Here is a 17,242-nt window from a genome sequence, read left to right as displayed (position 1 = left end):
TGTCTTTTCACTGTGACCTTCTCTGTGTCTTGAGGGATAGATATTATTTTTGTCTCCATGAATCCTGATAGATGCATTGTACAGTGGTCTCCCCTTATCCACAAGGAATATATTCCAGAATCCCCAGTGGGTGCCTGAAACCTCGGATAGTACCAAACCCTCTCTATACTATGTTTTTTCCTATAATGTATACCTATGATAAAGTTTAATTTATAAATTAGACACAGTAAGAGAGTAATAACAATAACTAATAATAAAATAGAACAATTCTAACCATACACTATAATAAAAGTTCTGCGAATGTGGTCTCTCTCAAAATAATTTACTGTACCGTATTCACCCTTTTGTCTGTGATATGTGAGATGATACAATGCCTGCATGATGAGACAAGGTGAGGTGAGTGGCAGGCATTGCGATGTGGCGTTAGGCTAATATCGACTTTCTGATGGTACAGCTACTAAGGGACTAACGGGTGGGTAGCGTGTGCAGCATGGATTCGCTGGATGAAGGGATGACTCGTGTCCAGGATGGGACAGAGTAAGAACAGGTTGAGATTTCTTCATGCTACTGTGAATAGTGTGCAATTAAAACTTATCAATTCTTTATTTCTGGAATTTTCTAGTTCATATTTTCAGACCTTGGTTGACCACAGGTCATTGAAACCATGGAAAGCGAAACTGCAGATAAGGGGGCAATGCAGTGCTTTAGGTGATGTGATTTTATATTCAGAGAGTGGTTTCACAGTTATTGTACTTTGGTCATTGATAAAAAGTATGACCCATGAGCCCCAGGACTATGACTTAGCTGGTAGTTTGAGTCTAGGCTGTACGTTTTCTTAGATAATGGAATCGAAGTAATTTCTCAATTACCTACCTTCAGCCAGACAGCAAAAAGCCCAGTGCTTTCTGTCTGAAGAGATCCTCAGTTTGGGGAAACATACTGATGGGTCCTCTCTCCCATCCCGAGTTTAAGCAGAGACTAAACAGTCACCCCGTTGTCCTTCTACCAGCGGTTGCTGCCATCCTCACGCTGGATGAAGGGAAGGGGGCTGCATTTTCAAGTTCACCTTTGTGATTTGGTCTAGTTAGAGATAGTTGATCCATCTATTTGTTTGAAATGTGGAAACCTGCTCTTGGAACGATTATTACAGGCAAGGATTGTGTTGGATCAGAGGACAGATCAGTGGAGGGAGAGGAGAAGTTCTCTAAATCTCTGTCCTCTGCTGTCCCTACACACATCTCCCACCCATGTTCCTCCCCGCCCCAAGGTTCCCACATGGTGTGTTTAAAATGGATCAGCAGCTGGCGAATAGTCATCCTAAGACTGAAGCAAAATCTTAGTGAAAGTAAACCCAAAGAATATCTCTGCCTTTTAAGAGTGTTTTAACAGTGTTCCTGGTTCATTAGAGACATACATAAGAAAAAGGTTAAAATTAGAAAGCATTTATATAAAACGTTAAAAGATTTTATACCCTTTGGCACTAGAAATAATTTTGCAAAGTCTGGAAGAAAAAACAAGAGAGATGGGTTGACATAAAGCTATTTGAGGTTTGAAAACAGCTAAAATAGAGTATTCCAAAGGAACTTGAGCTCTAACAGAGGGTATGAATAAGAAATGGTGCCTCATCCTGTATGTTTATTTATAAGACAAAGAAATGCCTCTCCTAAAGGTGCCAGGGTTCCTCCATTGAAACTGCTGAAAAGCCCTGACATTCCCAAGCATGCCCCTCTGTGTTTGCCTCTCTGGGGAGGGGACTTTGAGTGAGTGTGGTGCTTGCTGGTGTGTGTAGTGATCAGCAGGAGACACAACCAAGACCAGGGCTGAGGAAAGCATTTCTTCAACTCTAAATGATTCAACCGCTTGGCCAGTGAAGACAGAGGTAGACTTCCTTTGGGGAAGCCTCTGATAAAAAGAGAATTTAATATGTCTGAGCTTTGGATTTCATATGACTTTAAGGACGAACAAATCTTAAACACTTTGGGGGTTAGTGCTTGTCCAGATGTTCTACAGAATTCTCAGACACTAGAGATAGTCTTTCATCATTTTTAGTTAGTAATAGTGAAAGTGTTGGTTTTGCTTTGTGTTTTCCTTTTCTCTGTGTTTATAAGGATTGTTTGTTTTTCTTATTCAGGCCTTGCCAACATATCAACAGAGCTCTTCCTGACTGTCTCACTCACAATTTCTGTGATCCCCACCCCTCGTTTCTGAGGTTACTAGAAGAGAGTAGGAAGTAAACTGACACGCCCACTTCTTTTCACACCAAGGCCTGATCCATTCCTGGGACGTTCCATCGCATTTGTTCCTTCCTCCTGCCTTTTGATCTTGCCGTCGGCTACATGGATATTCATTTCCTCAGTCAGAAATGTTCTCAGAATGTCTGGTTATGTCACCCCTAAACTCATGGGTATGACTCATATTTGTAATTCTTTAATTAATAGTAAGAGAACATTCCAGAAAGGGCAGAAGGGCAGATATCTCCTTGGGTACAGAAGGAGTGACTCCCTCACTCTCCCCCACCACCAGCTCAATTACAGTGGAAAAGTAAATAACTAGACACATACTTTTAAACACACAAGGCGACAAACAGCCTTGGTGTCGAAGGAAATATTATAGCCAAGATGCATTTTCCCTTAAGAAACAATCGGCTGCTTGGAACTGAAAATGTGCAGGTCATCTCTGGGCTACCTGGTTTTGAGCAATCAGAGTTTGGGTCTATGTAGAATGTTGTCTTTGCTTCTAAGATTTGCAAAATGTAATTGTGAATATATATTGTATAGGTGTTCTCTCTTATATATGTGGTTAATATGGTTCATTAGCAATCTCTGAGAAAACAAGGTTTTCATTGCCATGCTGGCCTTGAGTTTTTGCAAAACTTCAGTCAATGTGTATCCTTTGGCTATTCATTTTTTGGTTTGCATGAGAATAGGGTTCATACATAAATATTTACCGTCTTTGAGAAACTGTGCTTGGTAGAGGCCATCTGGGGATATACAAAATGTAAAATAAGCAATAGGAAGGGTGCAGCTGTTTGGCATGGAGACAGTTCAGCAGTCACGACAGTGATACTGTGGCAGAACAGATTGATAACTTTGATTACATAAAGAATGCAGAAAAGCTCACCCAGAGGAAATGGGCAGACACTTGGTGAGCATCTTGGATGACCCAGGCACTTGGATGTCAAGAACATATAGGGCCACATACATGGCTGTTTCTAGGGAAGAATAAAACCCCAGAGACGAAGGAAGCATCTGAGTAAGGTGATCGTAAATCTCATTTCCCCAGGATTGATATTATGTCTGTTGTTATGGCAAAATTAAGAATGCCACCCTCTCTGACTCTCACAAGTGTCTTGTTTAGACAATGAAATATGTGGTGACCCTAATCGTAGGTCTGTAGTCCAACTCCTTCCTTTTTCTCTCAGAGGTAAAATGAGGCTCACAAAGGTGATGTGATTTGCCTGCAGTCGTACAGGAAGCGCGTAATTGCCAACTCTGGGACTGGACCCTGACCCTCCTGAATCCAGGGTTCTAGTAACCAAGCACAGTCTTGTTAGTGAGAAGCTGCCAGCCAGTAGACAGTTCCACCCGTACCTGGCCGCTCAAGCTGGCCTTGTTCTGCATCTGGAAGGGAACTAGGAAGCCAGTTGCTATTAAAGTGAGAAACAACTAAAATGTGGATTATTTTTTAATCCATCGACTATAAAAAGGAAAAGGTTTATGGCAACTTAGGTGGTAAATTTAGGGCATCCTATAGTTTTACATATTTTCAAATAAAATGCTGAATAGAAATTATATCCCCCAAAATATTTTCCACTTAAAACTACCTTTTTAAATTTTTTTTTTTTTTTTTGCCTGTGTTTTTCCCACTTCTTGGAATGCCCTCTTCAGACTTTCTCGAATTACCAGACGTCTCAACTCTCAGGGCCAACTCATTGCTCTACTAGGAAACCTCTCAGTGCTGATCTTGTCCCCAAGAATTATGACTGCTCATTGTGCGTGCCACACTTGTTAGTTCATTTTTTTCCTCATGTTTCCTGTTGTGCCCACTGTCCACTGTATTACTCCTGACCCCAACCCACCTCTAAATTTCCCCTTCCGATTCCAGCTGAACTTCTCAAGAGAGTAGCCTTCATCTCTCCCTGTTAATCCAGTGATTTTTATTGAGCACCTACATCCTTTCAGGTGCTATTCTCAATGCTGGGGTGAGTAGTACAGAGTGAATGGTACTGAGAACAAATCTCTGCCCTCTGGGGTCTTCTGTTCAAGTGAGCGGCTTATGTCTGTGGGCTTCCTGCCTTCAAAGAGGGTGGCTGTGGACGGCAGTGAACTTTCGCCAGTCTCCTTGGGCAAATGGCCTCCCACGAGGCTGGGACAGTGGGGAAACATTTCTTCTTGGTCCAGTTAAGTATGTAAGTGCAACGAAGACAACAAAACCAGGTGATGAGAACTGGAGTGAATGTTAATTGCTGGGGATGGGGATGTGTACTCTAAATTAGATGCTGCAGGAAGACTTGAGTTGACATTTGAACTGAGCCCTGAGTGACAAGAAGGAGTTAACCCATGGGAAATGCAGGGCCAGTATGTTCCAGGCGAAGGGACAGCCAGTGCAGGCCTCTTGAGGAAACGCGTTTGATATCGTCAGACTTGGCTTGGACGTAGTGAATGTGGCTAGATAAGAACAAACCAGGGACAGGGTGGGTGGTCAAGAGGCCAGTAGAGGCCAGAGCATTTTGGAGCAGAGCTGTTCCAGTGCAGTTTGTGGGCCATCAGTCTTCAAACCTGTTACCAGCCTGGCACGCGGGAAGCAGTTAAGAATTTAGAGTAATCTGGCATGTATGCAGCATCAAAGCGTGTGGTTATTTTAACAGTAATTTATTTTTATTGGATTTTGGAGAACACTTGGTTTACAGTGGGTTGGGTGGTGAGGACCATTTCTTCGCCACAGATATTTTGAGCAGCATTGCTGTAGAGCCTTATAAGACATAGTGAGAGTTCCTTGGAAGACTGGACTGCAGGCAGAAGTTTCCATGGGAAGGGCCATTAGGGCCGCATTGGAGTCATTGAGGGGCATCCTGGTAGTGGCTTGGGCTGTGGCATACTAAAGGAAATGGGGATGTATGCAGGAGGCAGAGACGACAGGGCCGACTTCTGGATCAGACAAGTCGGATGAGTTGTGGTAGCAGTAAGCGAAGGAGAGGAGTTGAAGATGCTTCGGATTTTTTGGCACCGTATATCGAGTGGTTTTTCCTTAACCACCTTCAGCATGGCTTCCTCTGCCGCCCTGTCGAGGCCACTCCCTAAGCAGATTAGTGGTGGCTTGCTAGTCACCACATCCAGCAGTTCAGCCGTCCTCCGTCTCTACCTCTAATATCATTGTGTGCTGTTGACCATCAGCTCTCTCACACTGTCCCCCTTTTTGAGATTCTTTCTCAACCTGTTATCTGTGCTTTCTTAGTTTACCTGCCACATCTAACCATTCCTCTTCGCTTTCCCTTCAGAAATGCAGACCCTCTGAAGCCAGTCATCACCACTACCCACTGCTTTCCCCAACACACATTTCTGCAAATGGTACCGTTTGCCACCGTTCTGAGTTATTCAGTCTGCAGACTTGGTGTCATTTCTGATGTTTCCAGGTCTGAAGAGATGCATCATCAGCCGGTTCTTCCTGTGCAAAGTCCACTGCCGCTTTCCTCGAGTTTGCATTCCGCTGCCTGCTTCCTAGCACTGCCCATGTGTCACTTATCTTTCAAACAACCCCGAGAGCCTCCTAACCATTCTCCTCCCCAATCGGTTCTGCACGGTTTTATTACTGATTCCCACGCTCAGCTCTGGTTTTGTTCTTGTCTCGTTTTGCGCATAGCAAGTGACCAGTAAATGTTTTTGGAATTGACCCACAGTGGATAGACGTAGCTTCTCTATATCCGAGGCGAGGTAGAAGACTAACTGCACGTAGGGAAGTACCGCCTCTCTATCAGTCTGTATTTACTGTCGTTTCTGTGCTGCTAGAACACGTTTTCTCTAAATTCCATTTGTTTGTTTTTTTTTCAATGTTTGCTATTAAGGATGTGGTAAAACTTTTCTTTAGGATGTACATCTAAGCCACGGACACTCTGTCATTTCTGTTTGCCTGCCTGTTAAAGATCTGTATTGTTAATGAGACAGGAGTCTGAGAAACATACAAAAGCTTACCTTTTATAAAAGGACAAAGGAAGAATGTTTTACCACTGTCATTTCTTTTCCCTCTGGGCCTTTCAAGAGGAATGTGGGCGCCCGAGAGCCCCCTTTGTCTGCCTTCATTAAAATGAAGCATAGACAGCCGCAGCTGGCACAGACCAGAGATCGTGGCAAGTGGCGTCGTTGGCATCCTGAATTCACAGTGGAATTTGGATGGCATTTGGGCCCGTCGTATGCAGTGATGGGACATCAGGACATGTTCAGTGATGAATGCGAACTTTCTTCATTCATAGACTTAGCTATAGTATATAATCACCTTAAAATGTAATCAAAGATCCTTTTCAAAAGTTCTCTTTCACCAAAAGAACTACAAGCCTAATGATTGTGGTTGGTCCCATCAGCCATTCAGGGCCTCCTGATAAAGGGGCATTGTTTGCAGGAAGTCTTTTGCGCTGTTCCAGCTTCTGTTAATGATTTAATTAACAGCAGGAAGTAAATGGGATGGAATAAATTGTGAAATAGTATGTCTGACATACTCTTATACTTCCTCCTTTAAGAAAAACCCACAATATAGAGATGATAATTCATATGGAAAAAATATATCTATTACAGGTTGTATTTTTTCCTCATTGAATCGCATCCATGTCTAATAATGACCTTTTACATTTTATAGTGCCTGTCAAAATATTTGATCTTTTGTGATCGTTATCATTGACTCCAACAAAACAAGAGGAGAGGTGATGGTATAGGTCTTTTATTATCAAGGAAACAGATAACTGACCCACTTTAGGTTAACGCTGGGATTCCAGACCCAGACTAGTCTCATGAGCTACTTACTGTGATAAACAAGAAATAATCGATTGAACTTGATTCCATGTCACAAAGTCTAAATTTTAGAACTCTCTCGGTGGGCTAGGATAATTTTTTACAAATTATTATTTACAAAATCGGTTAGATTTTGTAAATTATGTAAGCTGAACTGGCATCCAGTATTATCCGGCTTTGTCACGCAGCATTCATAATGACATTTTTTATCCTGTGGGTTTTCTTTCATGGATCAGTTTATTGAACATATTGAGTTGAATCGAATGTGTGAGAGAATGAACAACAACCACCTCGCCACAATCCTACTCCTTATGTAGGCTTGGGGGACTTTTTTTTCAAAAAGCCATGAAGATAAGTTTCAAAAGGCATGCAGGTAAATTTGTAGGCTGTGAGAAGGAATACAAAAGATACCTGGTCGAACGCCATCGTAAGAAAGATAAAAGGAAGGTTAGGCCGCAGCAGCTGAAAGATCAGGAAGACACATCAGTGGCAAAGTGCTCGGTGGGTGCCCCATCCCCTTCAGACTCATCACCGGCCTGCCTGTTTCAAAGCCTGCATTCTACTTTCTCAGTATGTAGCTCTCTTTTCTAGTAAATGTCAGGTATTCAATGAGAAGTCCAGCTCTGCTGTGTCTTTGACTTTTGTGCAATTAAGTTTAAACCTACTGTGCTTAAGTAAAATTATATGAGACAGGACAAGGTGTTACCAGTTAACTGCGTAGGGAACTGTAGATGTATCGTTTCATGCCATGCATAATTTGGGGGTTATGAAAAAACTGCATTTACAGATGTTTATGTTAAAAGAATCTCTTCTCAACTCTGTCTTTTTCCTCTCCCTGGGTCACATGTGTTTTGTGTAGAGCACTCTACCCCAGCAATTGCACGCTGCATTGGAGCATGTGTGTCTGTTTGTTCTGCTCTGTCTGTTCCTTCACAGAGGGCCATGAAGAGCAAGAAATCTCATTTTATTCACTTTGCAACCCTCAGCCGAGCACAGAGCCCCCGCAGAGGCCACACGGGCCAGCACTCAGTGAATGCTGGAGAAAGGGGTGATCGGTAGAGTCTTAGAAGCCGATATACCCAGGTCGACAGTATTGCTGCACTGCATATTCTATCGCTTTGTTTGGGCAAAGGGACAAATCTATGAGCTGAGTGTGGGGTGGATTGGGACTTCATGTGGATCGTTTCATAAATGTCTCTGGAGAAAATAGCTGTCTGGAATGAGTCCTGGACTTGATATCTAAATTTAATCATGGATATGTCTATGCCCTATTTTTTTCTTGTTCTTAGAATTCCATGTCATATCAAGTGAGTCCCTTCCCTGCCTTAGAGATGCAGTACTCATGGGAGGGAGCTCTTTGGCAGGGCTCTTGGAAGCCCTGGGGGAAGTCGTGCGGTTTTGACAGCATCTGACTCAATTGAAGCTATTTCTAGAAGGGGCTCCTTTCAGCGAGGGCAACAAGGACTGTCTTGTTCTGTCTTCTGGAGTCCCTACGAGGGGCTGCTGTGTCTAAGGGATGTCATTAGCATCCAGGCAGTATGCCACGGGAGGGAAAGATTTCACGTGGACTTCTGGAAACTGGCAGCAGGGTGAGGCCACCTCTGAAACTGGCCACTCGATGTCAGAGCGAGGCCATGCCTGGGAAACCTCACATGAAGGACGCAGACAGCAGGAAGGGCCCTGTGGATGCGTGGTAAGCCAAGAGGAGTCTGCCTTGCTGGCTGTGGCCTATAGAGATACAGGTCCATGGCCTGTTAGGAACTGGGCCACACAGCAGGAGGTGAGCGACGGGCCAGTGAGCAAAGCTTCATCTGTATTTGCATCCGCTCCCCAGTGCCAGCATCGCCGCCTCAGCTCCACCTCAGATCATCAGGCATTAGATTCTCATAGGAGCACCGGTGCCAGGTGCCAGAAAGTCTGGGGACTGCTGTGCTAGGAAACACCTTAGGATCCCTGACTGTGTGGCTTTATATTCTGAGTGCACTGCACCACTTTGCCGTTTTACTGTGAGCGGGCACTTAACATCCCAAACTTAAACTTTGTCCTCTGGAGAAATGGAAATAACGGTAAGATTTTCTTCCAAGATTGTTGTAAATATTGGATTCTATGATACTCGCAAAGTACAAAAAAGTATCATACCTAGCATGTAAGTGCTCCATGAAACTGATTAGAACGAGACCGAGGTCCTGCCTTCTTGGAGTTTATGGCTGAGTAAGAGAAACAAACAAGTCTATTAACGTTCGGGGGTCAGCATGAGATGAATGATAATTTCATAGGTCAACAGATGTTTACTGAGTCCCCTTTACTTGCCAAACTGTGTTCTGGAGACAGTGTGGTGAACCTCATAGATATCTACCTTCATGAGGCTTACAGTTGACCAGGAGTATGATAGAGCTGTGCTGAGGCGTGTGTGGGAACAGGTTTATCAGACTAGGATGGGGACAGAAGTGTAAGTTCATGCAACAGGGGAGGCTGCCTGGAGGGGGCGAGCCTTGTATTTTCAATATGGACTCGATGTGTTGACCAAAAGAAGCCAGGGAACACACTATAGGATTCCATTTTCATAAAACACAGGATAGGCAAAACTAGTCTGTGGTGATGGAAATCAGAACCGTGGATACCTCTGTGGGAGGTTATTGATTGGAAGGGACAAAAGGGAACCTCCTGGCCATCTGTCTCGGCCTGGCAGCACGTGTGCATGCGTATGCCTAAGTAAACACTCGCAGAGCTGTATGCATGTAAGAGCACTGCAGAGATTTATTTTATGTGTGTTCTTCAACTTAAAAAGTTTAATAATGAGAGGGTATGGCTCAGTAAACAGAAGGAAGGAAGGTCATATTTGAGAGTAAGAAGAGCAAATAGGAAATAGGATGCGGAACATCATGACATGTTTCAGTGCTGTAAGACGTCTGCTCTGCCTGGATGGATGTACGTGGTGGGTGAAGATGCAGTGACAGTGAGAAGCATCTTTTAGGTGCAGGCTCTTATGGGAGAAAAAATACTTATCAAATATGGGGCATAAAGGCATTCCTTCTTAAAAAGGTAGAATGGCCCTGTAGAAATTGACTTTGTTTGGAATCACAGATATTGGAACGTGCGTGTAGTATTCTCGTCCTTCTCCCAGGTTTTGGGGAAGATTACATGAAATAATGGATGTCAAGTGCTTATATCTGCCATGTAGTATGGATTTAATAAATGCTTCTTAAGAGATTTCAAAGTGTGCATGTTTGTGTGGTTCATTTAATTGCAATCCTAATATTTGACTTTCCAAATCAAAAACAGGATGACTGTATTATGGCATAGTGCTTGCTTACCTGAAACTTGTGATCCTTTAGTTAAATAATTATTTTTTTTTTCACGTAATTATAGCTTAATATTGTATAAAAAGTCTTGGGTTTTTTTTTTTTCTTAAAGAATTATTTTTAGCTGTAGTCATTAAACCATTTTAAGCATTTGAGAACAGTCTAAAAAAGGTCAAAGAATTTCTATTTCAATAAGGCTCATATTTGGCAATATTATTTGCATGGGAAACAAAACAACTTTAAATATGTCAAATTTCTCATCTTTTCCGAAATGGTTTGGTGGGGGGAGGAGAGGGAGTAGAGAGGGACTGAATTACTAGGATTTTTTCTTTTTAAATGAAATGTACTTTTCTGAAATGTTAAACATCAGATTATGAGTATACTAAACATCTTTTTGAGATTACAATATGTTAGTGTGATTAGCTCTTTTTTAAATGTTAAACCATCATGTGAGAAGTTCCACTTCATAACTAGCCAGATTCATTCAGAATCTTTTGACAGTGACTAGTTTTCGGCCTATTTTAGATTTCCTAGATGATCAGTTTTAAACCTTTACCTTTGTTTTGAACACAAGCTCCATACTCCTATAGAGAATGTCTTCTCTGTTTTGGGGGAATGGCTCTTGCATTCTAGAACATACTTCATTCTGTGTCTAAACACCTTGAACCTCTCAACTGGATTATACTCTGTGTTTTAGGAGTGATCGAGCCCGCTGGATAACCGCCCTGGGACACAGTAGCGGGAAGCAGCCTCCTGACAGGACCTGTAAGTACCTCCAGGGCTGTCTGCTCTGGAACGTAGAACATGGAGGGGCTCTGCCCCCTGCTGGACGTTGCGGTATTAACGTCTAACCACCACAAAACTACTAGCTGCTTTATAAGTTTCCCCCAGGGTTTCCTTCCTGCTGCCCTGCATCAGACAGAACTGGGTGATCCCTGTTTTGGAATTCAAAGGGTTTGAATTCAAATTCAAGGTGCAGTTCTCCTTTGTTGTATAAATGTGGTAAACTGTTGCACATCCTTCTTGAACGTGTTAACCTTCTGTAAGTCAGGTGCCTCATTATACGCAACACAGGGTTACCGTGAGGATGAAGTTAAATAATATACATCGAAAGCTCTGCTTGAATTGTAAAGCTCTTAAGTTTTTAAGTGAGGTTAATGGTCATCAGTTGCAGCATGTTTAAGCCTTCTCCATACCGACAGTCTGAATCTAAGCTGAAATGTATTTTTAACTTTAATGAAAGTTACTTTACTATTGCTTTTGACCTTTATTATTAAAATAATAACACTAACAACATGTATTTCATTTCTCTGGAGAACTAGGAACTGGTATGGTACAGGGTGGCATCGTGCGCTTATTCTTTAGCACCTTAACTTTGATGATATGCTTCTCTGGATGATTCTAGCTGGAAGGTCAAATCCAAAGAATTAAGACAGCAAAACTGTTTATCCTGGAGCGCTCAACAATCATAGCTTTAAGCTTAGAGTCAGAGCTGAAGTGATCATACGAATCAAGTTTTATATTAACAAATTAAGTAAGAAGTCATGTCAGTCTGTACCAAGTTAATTGTTTTATTATGATTTAGCACTTTGGAGAAACTCTAAAAGGTTTTCTAACTTTTGGCGAGAGATCTTTTTATTTCTAAATTTCTTTGGCAGCTTCCGTGTGCTGCTTCTGATGGACCGGGGAAGCACCCCGGCTGGGAGACTGGAGAATGGGACATATTGCAGATTTTACCATCAGTTTTATGCCCTTGGCACATTACCTACCCTGTCTTGTCTCAGTTTCCCAGTGCACAGTAGCTGTTTTCTGCTTCATTAAGTGACATGACTAATGACTCCTTGTCAAGGCTATTATTGACAGGATTCATATGTTATAAAAGGCCTCTCTGTTCAGAGCTTCTAAAATTCTAAAGCTCTTAGCTAAATAAGGGAGTTCTTGGAAAAGATTTTCTTCTTCTTGATAGAAGCCTGACTTGTTTCTATCAATGCCAGCCCTGAATTGCACAGAAAGACTGAGTAAATATACACTTATCGATTTGTACCTGTTTTGTTTTTCTTCTGCTCCTGAAAGCTCAATATGTCCCCTTGCCTTCGCAGCACTAACCCAGGTGGAAATCATTAGATCGTTTACTGCCAAGCAGCCAGATGAACTCTCCCTGCAGGTGGCAGATGTGGTCCTCATTTATCAGCGGGTCAGTGATGGTGAGTGGAAGTGTTCTTACGGGTCGCTGATGGTCCAGCATTGAGCGTACGAAGAACCAAGGAGTCTCCTTCTTGTTAATGCTCATATTCCACATAGGTTTTCTCATATGCACTTGCCTGTCCTTTATCTACACTTTATTGCTTTTACATGTTTTTGAATGGGGATGTAGTCACATGGTTTGTTATTCCGAAAGGACCCATGAAAAGTTTTCCTTCCTTCCCAGTCCCCTAGTGATCTTGTTTTCATCTCCAGAGGTTCTTCCTTCCTTCCTTACAAAAAAAATAAATATGTATATATATTTTAAAAATATATATGTATATTTATATATAAAATTACATGTGTGTGTGTGTGTACACATATCCCTGCTTCCCCTACCCAAAGCGTCGCCCTCCAGAGCTCAGCCCGAGCTCACATACTCTCAGCTGCCTCACTTCAGGGTTTCTGATCATGCTCTGCCCCCGGTATGCCCTTCATTCCCCCCTCGAAACCTTTCCTTCTGTTCCACCTCTCTCCTCACCTTTTATCATCTTTGGTACCCAGCATCTTCCTTGGAGCCGCGCACAGTCAAGAGTCATCCAGATGCTTCATGAGGGCTCTGTCTTTCCTTGCAGGCTGGTATGAAGGAGAAAGACTGCGAGATGGAGAAAGGGGCTGGTTTCCTATGGAATGTGCCAAGGAGATAACATGTCAAGCTACAATTGATAAGAACGTGGAGAGAATGGGACGTTTGCTAGGACTGGAGACCAACGTGTAGCCACTCTGATGGCCTTTCGTTACTGCGAGACTTGCACTTCATCATGGTGGGCTGGTTGGTTCTGGGCTGGTTTTCTTGTTAATTTAACACAGCCTATTTAATTAAAAGAATGAAAACACTCGCCTTTAAGCTTGCCAGGTGGTTATGCTCTCTCAGGAGAACAACGACTGGATACAGTTAGTCAAGCAGCTCAGTTTGTACATGACCCTCTTGCAAACCTCTAGAGAAACAGAATAGCTGGGCAGTTCACTTCAGGGATCAGGTGGCCTCAGCTCCTACTATTTGCACCTTTTCTGGCATTAGAAAAAGGTATAATGGATGCTGTATCCTGATTTTCTCTATCTTCATGCAACCAAGAACATGCTATCCTTTTTTAAACATCTCCCATATCTGGGTCTCTTAGTATTAGCAAGATTTTATATCTTTAAGAAATGCCCAGTTTTGTAAATATTTTTTGTTTCACCTCTTGTATTTTAGATCTGATTATAATGTTATGTTGACTTCAAAAAGAACTGGTAGAATTCTAGAAGTGAGCTAAGTTTTTCTAAACCTCTTCCCAGAAAAGGGGAATTGACACTTGAATTTTTGCCACCTCTTTTCTCATTAAAAGGGAACGTAAGAAGCCTTACCTTAAAGATAGAAAAAAAAAAAAAAAATCCATCTCACCCAATATTGGTCTTAGATAAGTATAGCCAAATGAAACTTAAGCTGCTCTAACAACATAGAACTTAGATGGTTCACATGTGTGAGAAAATCTTGAATATAAGACAGGGGTCTTACCTTTAAAAATAATCCAAAATGAGTTGAGAAGCTGACGTGGGGCTGCTTTGCCTTCAATAATGTCTTTTTTTTTTTTTTTTTTATACTCTAGTAGTAAAAAAAACTATTTCAAGGAAAAGACAATTAGACCTTAAAAGGTATCAAGAAGCCAGCACGGTACTTAATTGAAACATAACATTTTGGGAACCCCTTTTATTTGCACTGAAGGCCTCGCTTGCTGGGTTTGGAGTCTCTCTTTACTGCAGGTGTCTGCAGAACTTTATTTCTTCCTCTGGTTCAAGGAGACAGAGATGTCATGTTAAAAGCAATGTTTCGTAAAGAGGGAATTGCTGGTTTGGAACACTGAGAGGGCAGAAGTGATTTTTACTGGCAGCTATGTTCCCTCTCTATTCTCTTCCACAAAGAGATAAAACCTGGCAAAGGATACATTATGCAAGGACTCAGATCAGTGTGTGCCATGTCCCAGATACTGTCTGCTGACTGGTTACTAAATTGTGAATAAAGTTGCAGTAGCCCAGTGCAGAGGTAAGTATACTTGGCTTATATGCCCCGCGCTCTACCACTTCGGTGAGCCAGGGAGGGCCTTCTCACCTCTGGATGGCTTTTTCTCTCTGCATCCATTTTTGGGTGTAAAATACATGCCAGGCCCTCAGTTCCCTAAGGTCTGGGCCAGTCCGTCAATGAAGTAATAGCAGTGAGCCACAGGGAGAATGTCTCGGGATTGGTAAAACAAGTCTGTCTCCTCTTTAATGCCACAAACTTTTTGGAGGAGAGGCTAACAAGTTGAAATTCAATCTAATGTGATGTTTTTTATTTAGAAAGGAAGGTAAATTTGTTGCTTTGCAAAGGGGTCATTTTGTACTATTTTTGCTAATACCCAATTGGAGCTAAAAAGCAGCCATACAAATCCTGTGAATTAATTTATAAGCAGAGATGTTAAACAGTTTTGGAAGTCTGCGCATCTTATAAAGCAAAGCCTTATTTAGTGAGCAGGTTAATCCTGTTACTAGGCAAAGTGTTGTTTTATGGCAGTTATTTAACACATTCACAATGTTTTAAGTTTAATCATGAATTGTCCTTTTTCCATACCACAGTATTGTTTTCCAACCTAGTTTAGTTTCTGTGAATAGCTTCTCTGAATTGTACCATGATTTCATTCAGTGACCTGTGGAGAAAAATATTCATTTTTGTCCCCATGAATAGAGACTGCTAGTACACTTTTTGTGAAATATGTGAATTTATAAAGGTTTTGTACATACTTGTTCTTTTGTGCTGATGTGATTTAATTTGTCGTAGGCTGCATGCATTTAAGTATACAGTTTGCTGACTTCTTGGCCAAATCAGAGTTCTACTCGAAAGGTATCTGTAGCTAACGTTGACGGGGACTAATCTTTCCTCTTTGGATACATGTTGGCGTCAGCTGCCCCAGAAGGCTGGAGCGTTTTTAAGATCATTTAAGATCTGGGCCATGCTGTTTTTTTTCCTCATAGTTTCCACAAAACTGCACGACTGAATAGCTTCCTAAATAATTCATAGTTCCCTAACTGCTGCTGACCCCTGGAGCATGTCTTATCGATCATTTTGGCCACCCAATATCTGAACCTTTGTGTTTGTGAAACTTCACCACCTTGTGAATCTTGGTGGAAGGCAAAGAATGGTTTCTTCTATATTGGTGTTCTTTTTCCATTAAACAACACTCATCTGTTATCTCGCAGTTCTGTAGTTAGAAGTCCAGGATGGCATGGCTGGGTTTTCTGCTTAGAGTCTCACAGACTGTAAGTGTTGTTGGCTGCTTTCTCAGCTGGAGCTTGATGTCTTCTCTCAAGCTCATGCTTGTTATTCACAGAATTTAATTCCTTGTTATTATAAGACTGAGATCCCTGTTTCCTTGCTGGCTGCCAGTGGGAGTGAGGGATGGTACTCACAGCTTCTAGTAACTGTTCATATTCCTCACCATGTGGCATCTTCCATCTTTAAGGCAGCAGTGGCACGTTGAATCTGTCTCACACGTGGAATCTCGCTGACTCCCATCTTATGCTACCAGCTGGGGAGAAAAGAAATCTCTGCTTTTAAAGAACTAATATATTAGACCTACAGGATAATCTCCCTAATGATTAACTCAAAATCAGCTAGTTTGGGACCTCTATTAGACCTGCAAAATTCTTTTGTCATGCAACGGAACATAATCACAGATGTAATATCAAAGGAACAGAGATCATGGCGTCATCTTAGAATTCTACCCACTGTAAAACCTTAAAATGCTAGATATTTCAAGTTTCCTAGCATCTCTTGCAACTAAAGTACAGCCACGTGAGAGGACACACTGATCAAAGGCGCCTCTGTTGGATTTTCGCTCTCAAGCTAGTGGATGGAAGAGTACCATCCCTGGAAGTAGTAGATGCGTCCCTCTCTTTGCTCCATCCTCTATCCCAAAGCATTGGTGCCTCTTCCCTGGACTTTGGAAAGCAGCAGAGAGGCAAAAGTACCTGGTGGACTTGCAGTGATAAATACAGTTCGGAATTTAGTGCTTACCTTCATCTCCCTTGTTGTGCACTGAGTCCCCAGAGAGCTTACTCTGGAGTGAGTATGTAAATCTGGAAGACCTCCAGCTTCACTCTTTGGACTTCTAGAATACTAAAGTCCTGACAGAAGGAAACAAAACCTCATTCTGGAGGAATCTAGCATCATCTTAGTTCTCAATTACTTCCAAAAACAAGTTCTCAAATGAAAGGTTCACTAAAAAATACTCTGAAACACAGCATCATGACACAGAAAAAATTGATACACTCACAGGGACTAAAGATACTGAAATCATTAAAGGCAAAATAATAATAATAATAATAATAGCTATGTTTATAGAGATATGGCTAAACTTTAAAATGCAATATAGAACAACTACAAGAAGTGACAGAAAAAAACTAGAAATGATGAAACTAGGTTAACAGCAGATTAAATTGTTAAAAGAGATATTGATGAACTACTTGAGAGGCTAGAAGAAACCTACAAGGAAGCATGGAGAGAAGAGATATGGAGAATGCAAAAGTTTAATTGGAGTCCCAGAGGAGAAGGGAGAGGGAGCTTTAGCCTTTATAACCCTGCTCTGACCAGTCACAGGATATGGATTCCCGGAAAGAGGAAATGGCCTTGGGAAAGGTGACTCCCTTCAGCTGAGGACAATTTCCTGTAGAGGGCTGAATGGTGAA

The 17,242-nt window shown here is 41.9% G+C and overlaps 1 protein-coding gene across 2 annotated transcripts in view; it reads left to right on the top strand.

The window, feature by feature from the left end:
- The window catches only part of ARHGEF26 (Rho guanine nucleotide exchange factor 26), a 114,005-nt gene extending 100,057 nt beyond the window's left edge, over positions 1 to 13,948 (top strand). For both annotated transcript variants that reach the window (XM_039857774.1, XM_039857772.1), the window contains exons 13-15: positions 10,998 to 11,065; positions 12,400 to 12,504; positions 13,117 to 13,948. In XM_039857774.1, coding sequence (XP_039713708.1) covers positions 10,998 to 11,065; positions 12,400 to 12,504; positions 13,117 to 13,259 — 316 coding nt within the window. In that variant the 3' untranslated portion in view covers positions 13,260 to 13,948. The remainder of the gene's footprint in view (positions 1 to 10,997; positions 11,066 to 12,399; positions 12,505 to 13,116) is intronic.
- Positions 13,949 to 17,242: the final 3,294 nt, after the last annotated feature.

Source organism: Pteropus medius, unplaced genomic scaffold (genome assembly GCF_902729225.1).
Source record: "Pteropus medius unplaced genomic scaffold, Ma_sr-lr_union100, whole genome shotgun sequence".
In the NCBI taxonomy this organism is placed as follows: Eukaryota; Metazoa; Chordata; class Mammalia; order Chiroptera; family Pteropodidae; genus Pteropus; species Pteropus medius.
The sequence above is the reverse complement of the archived record's forward strand: the minus strand, read 5'-3'. Positions and strand labels throughout refer to the sequence as shown.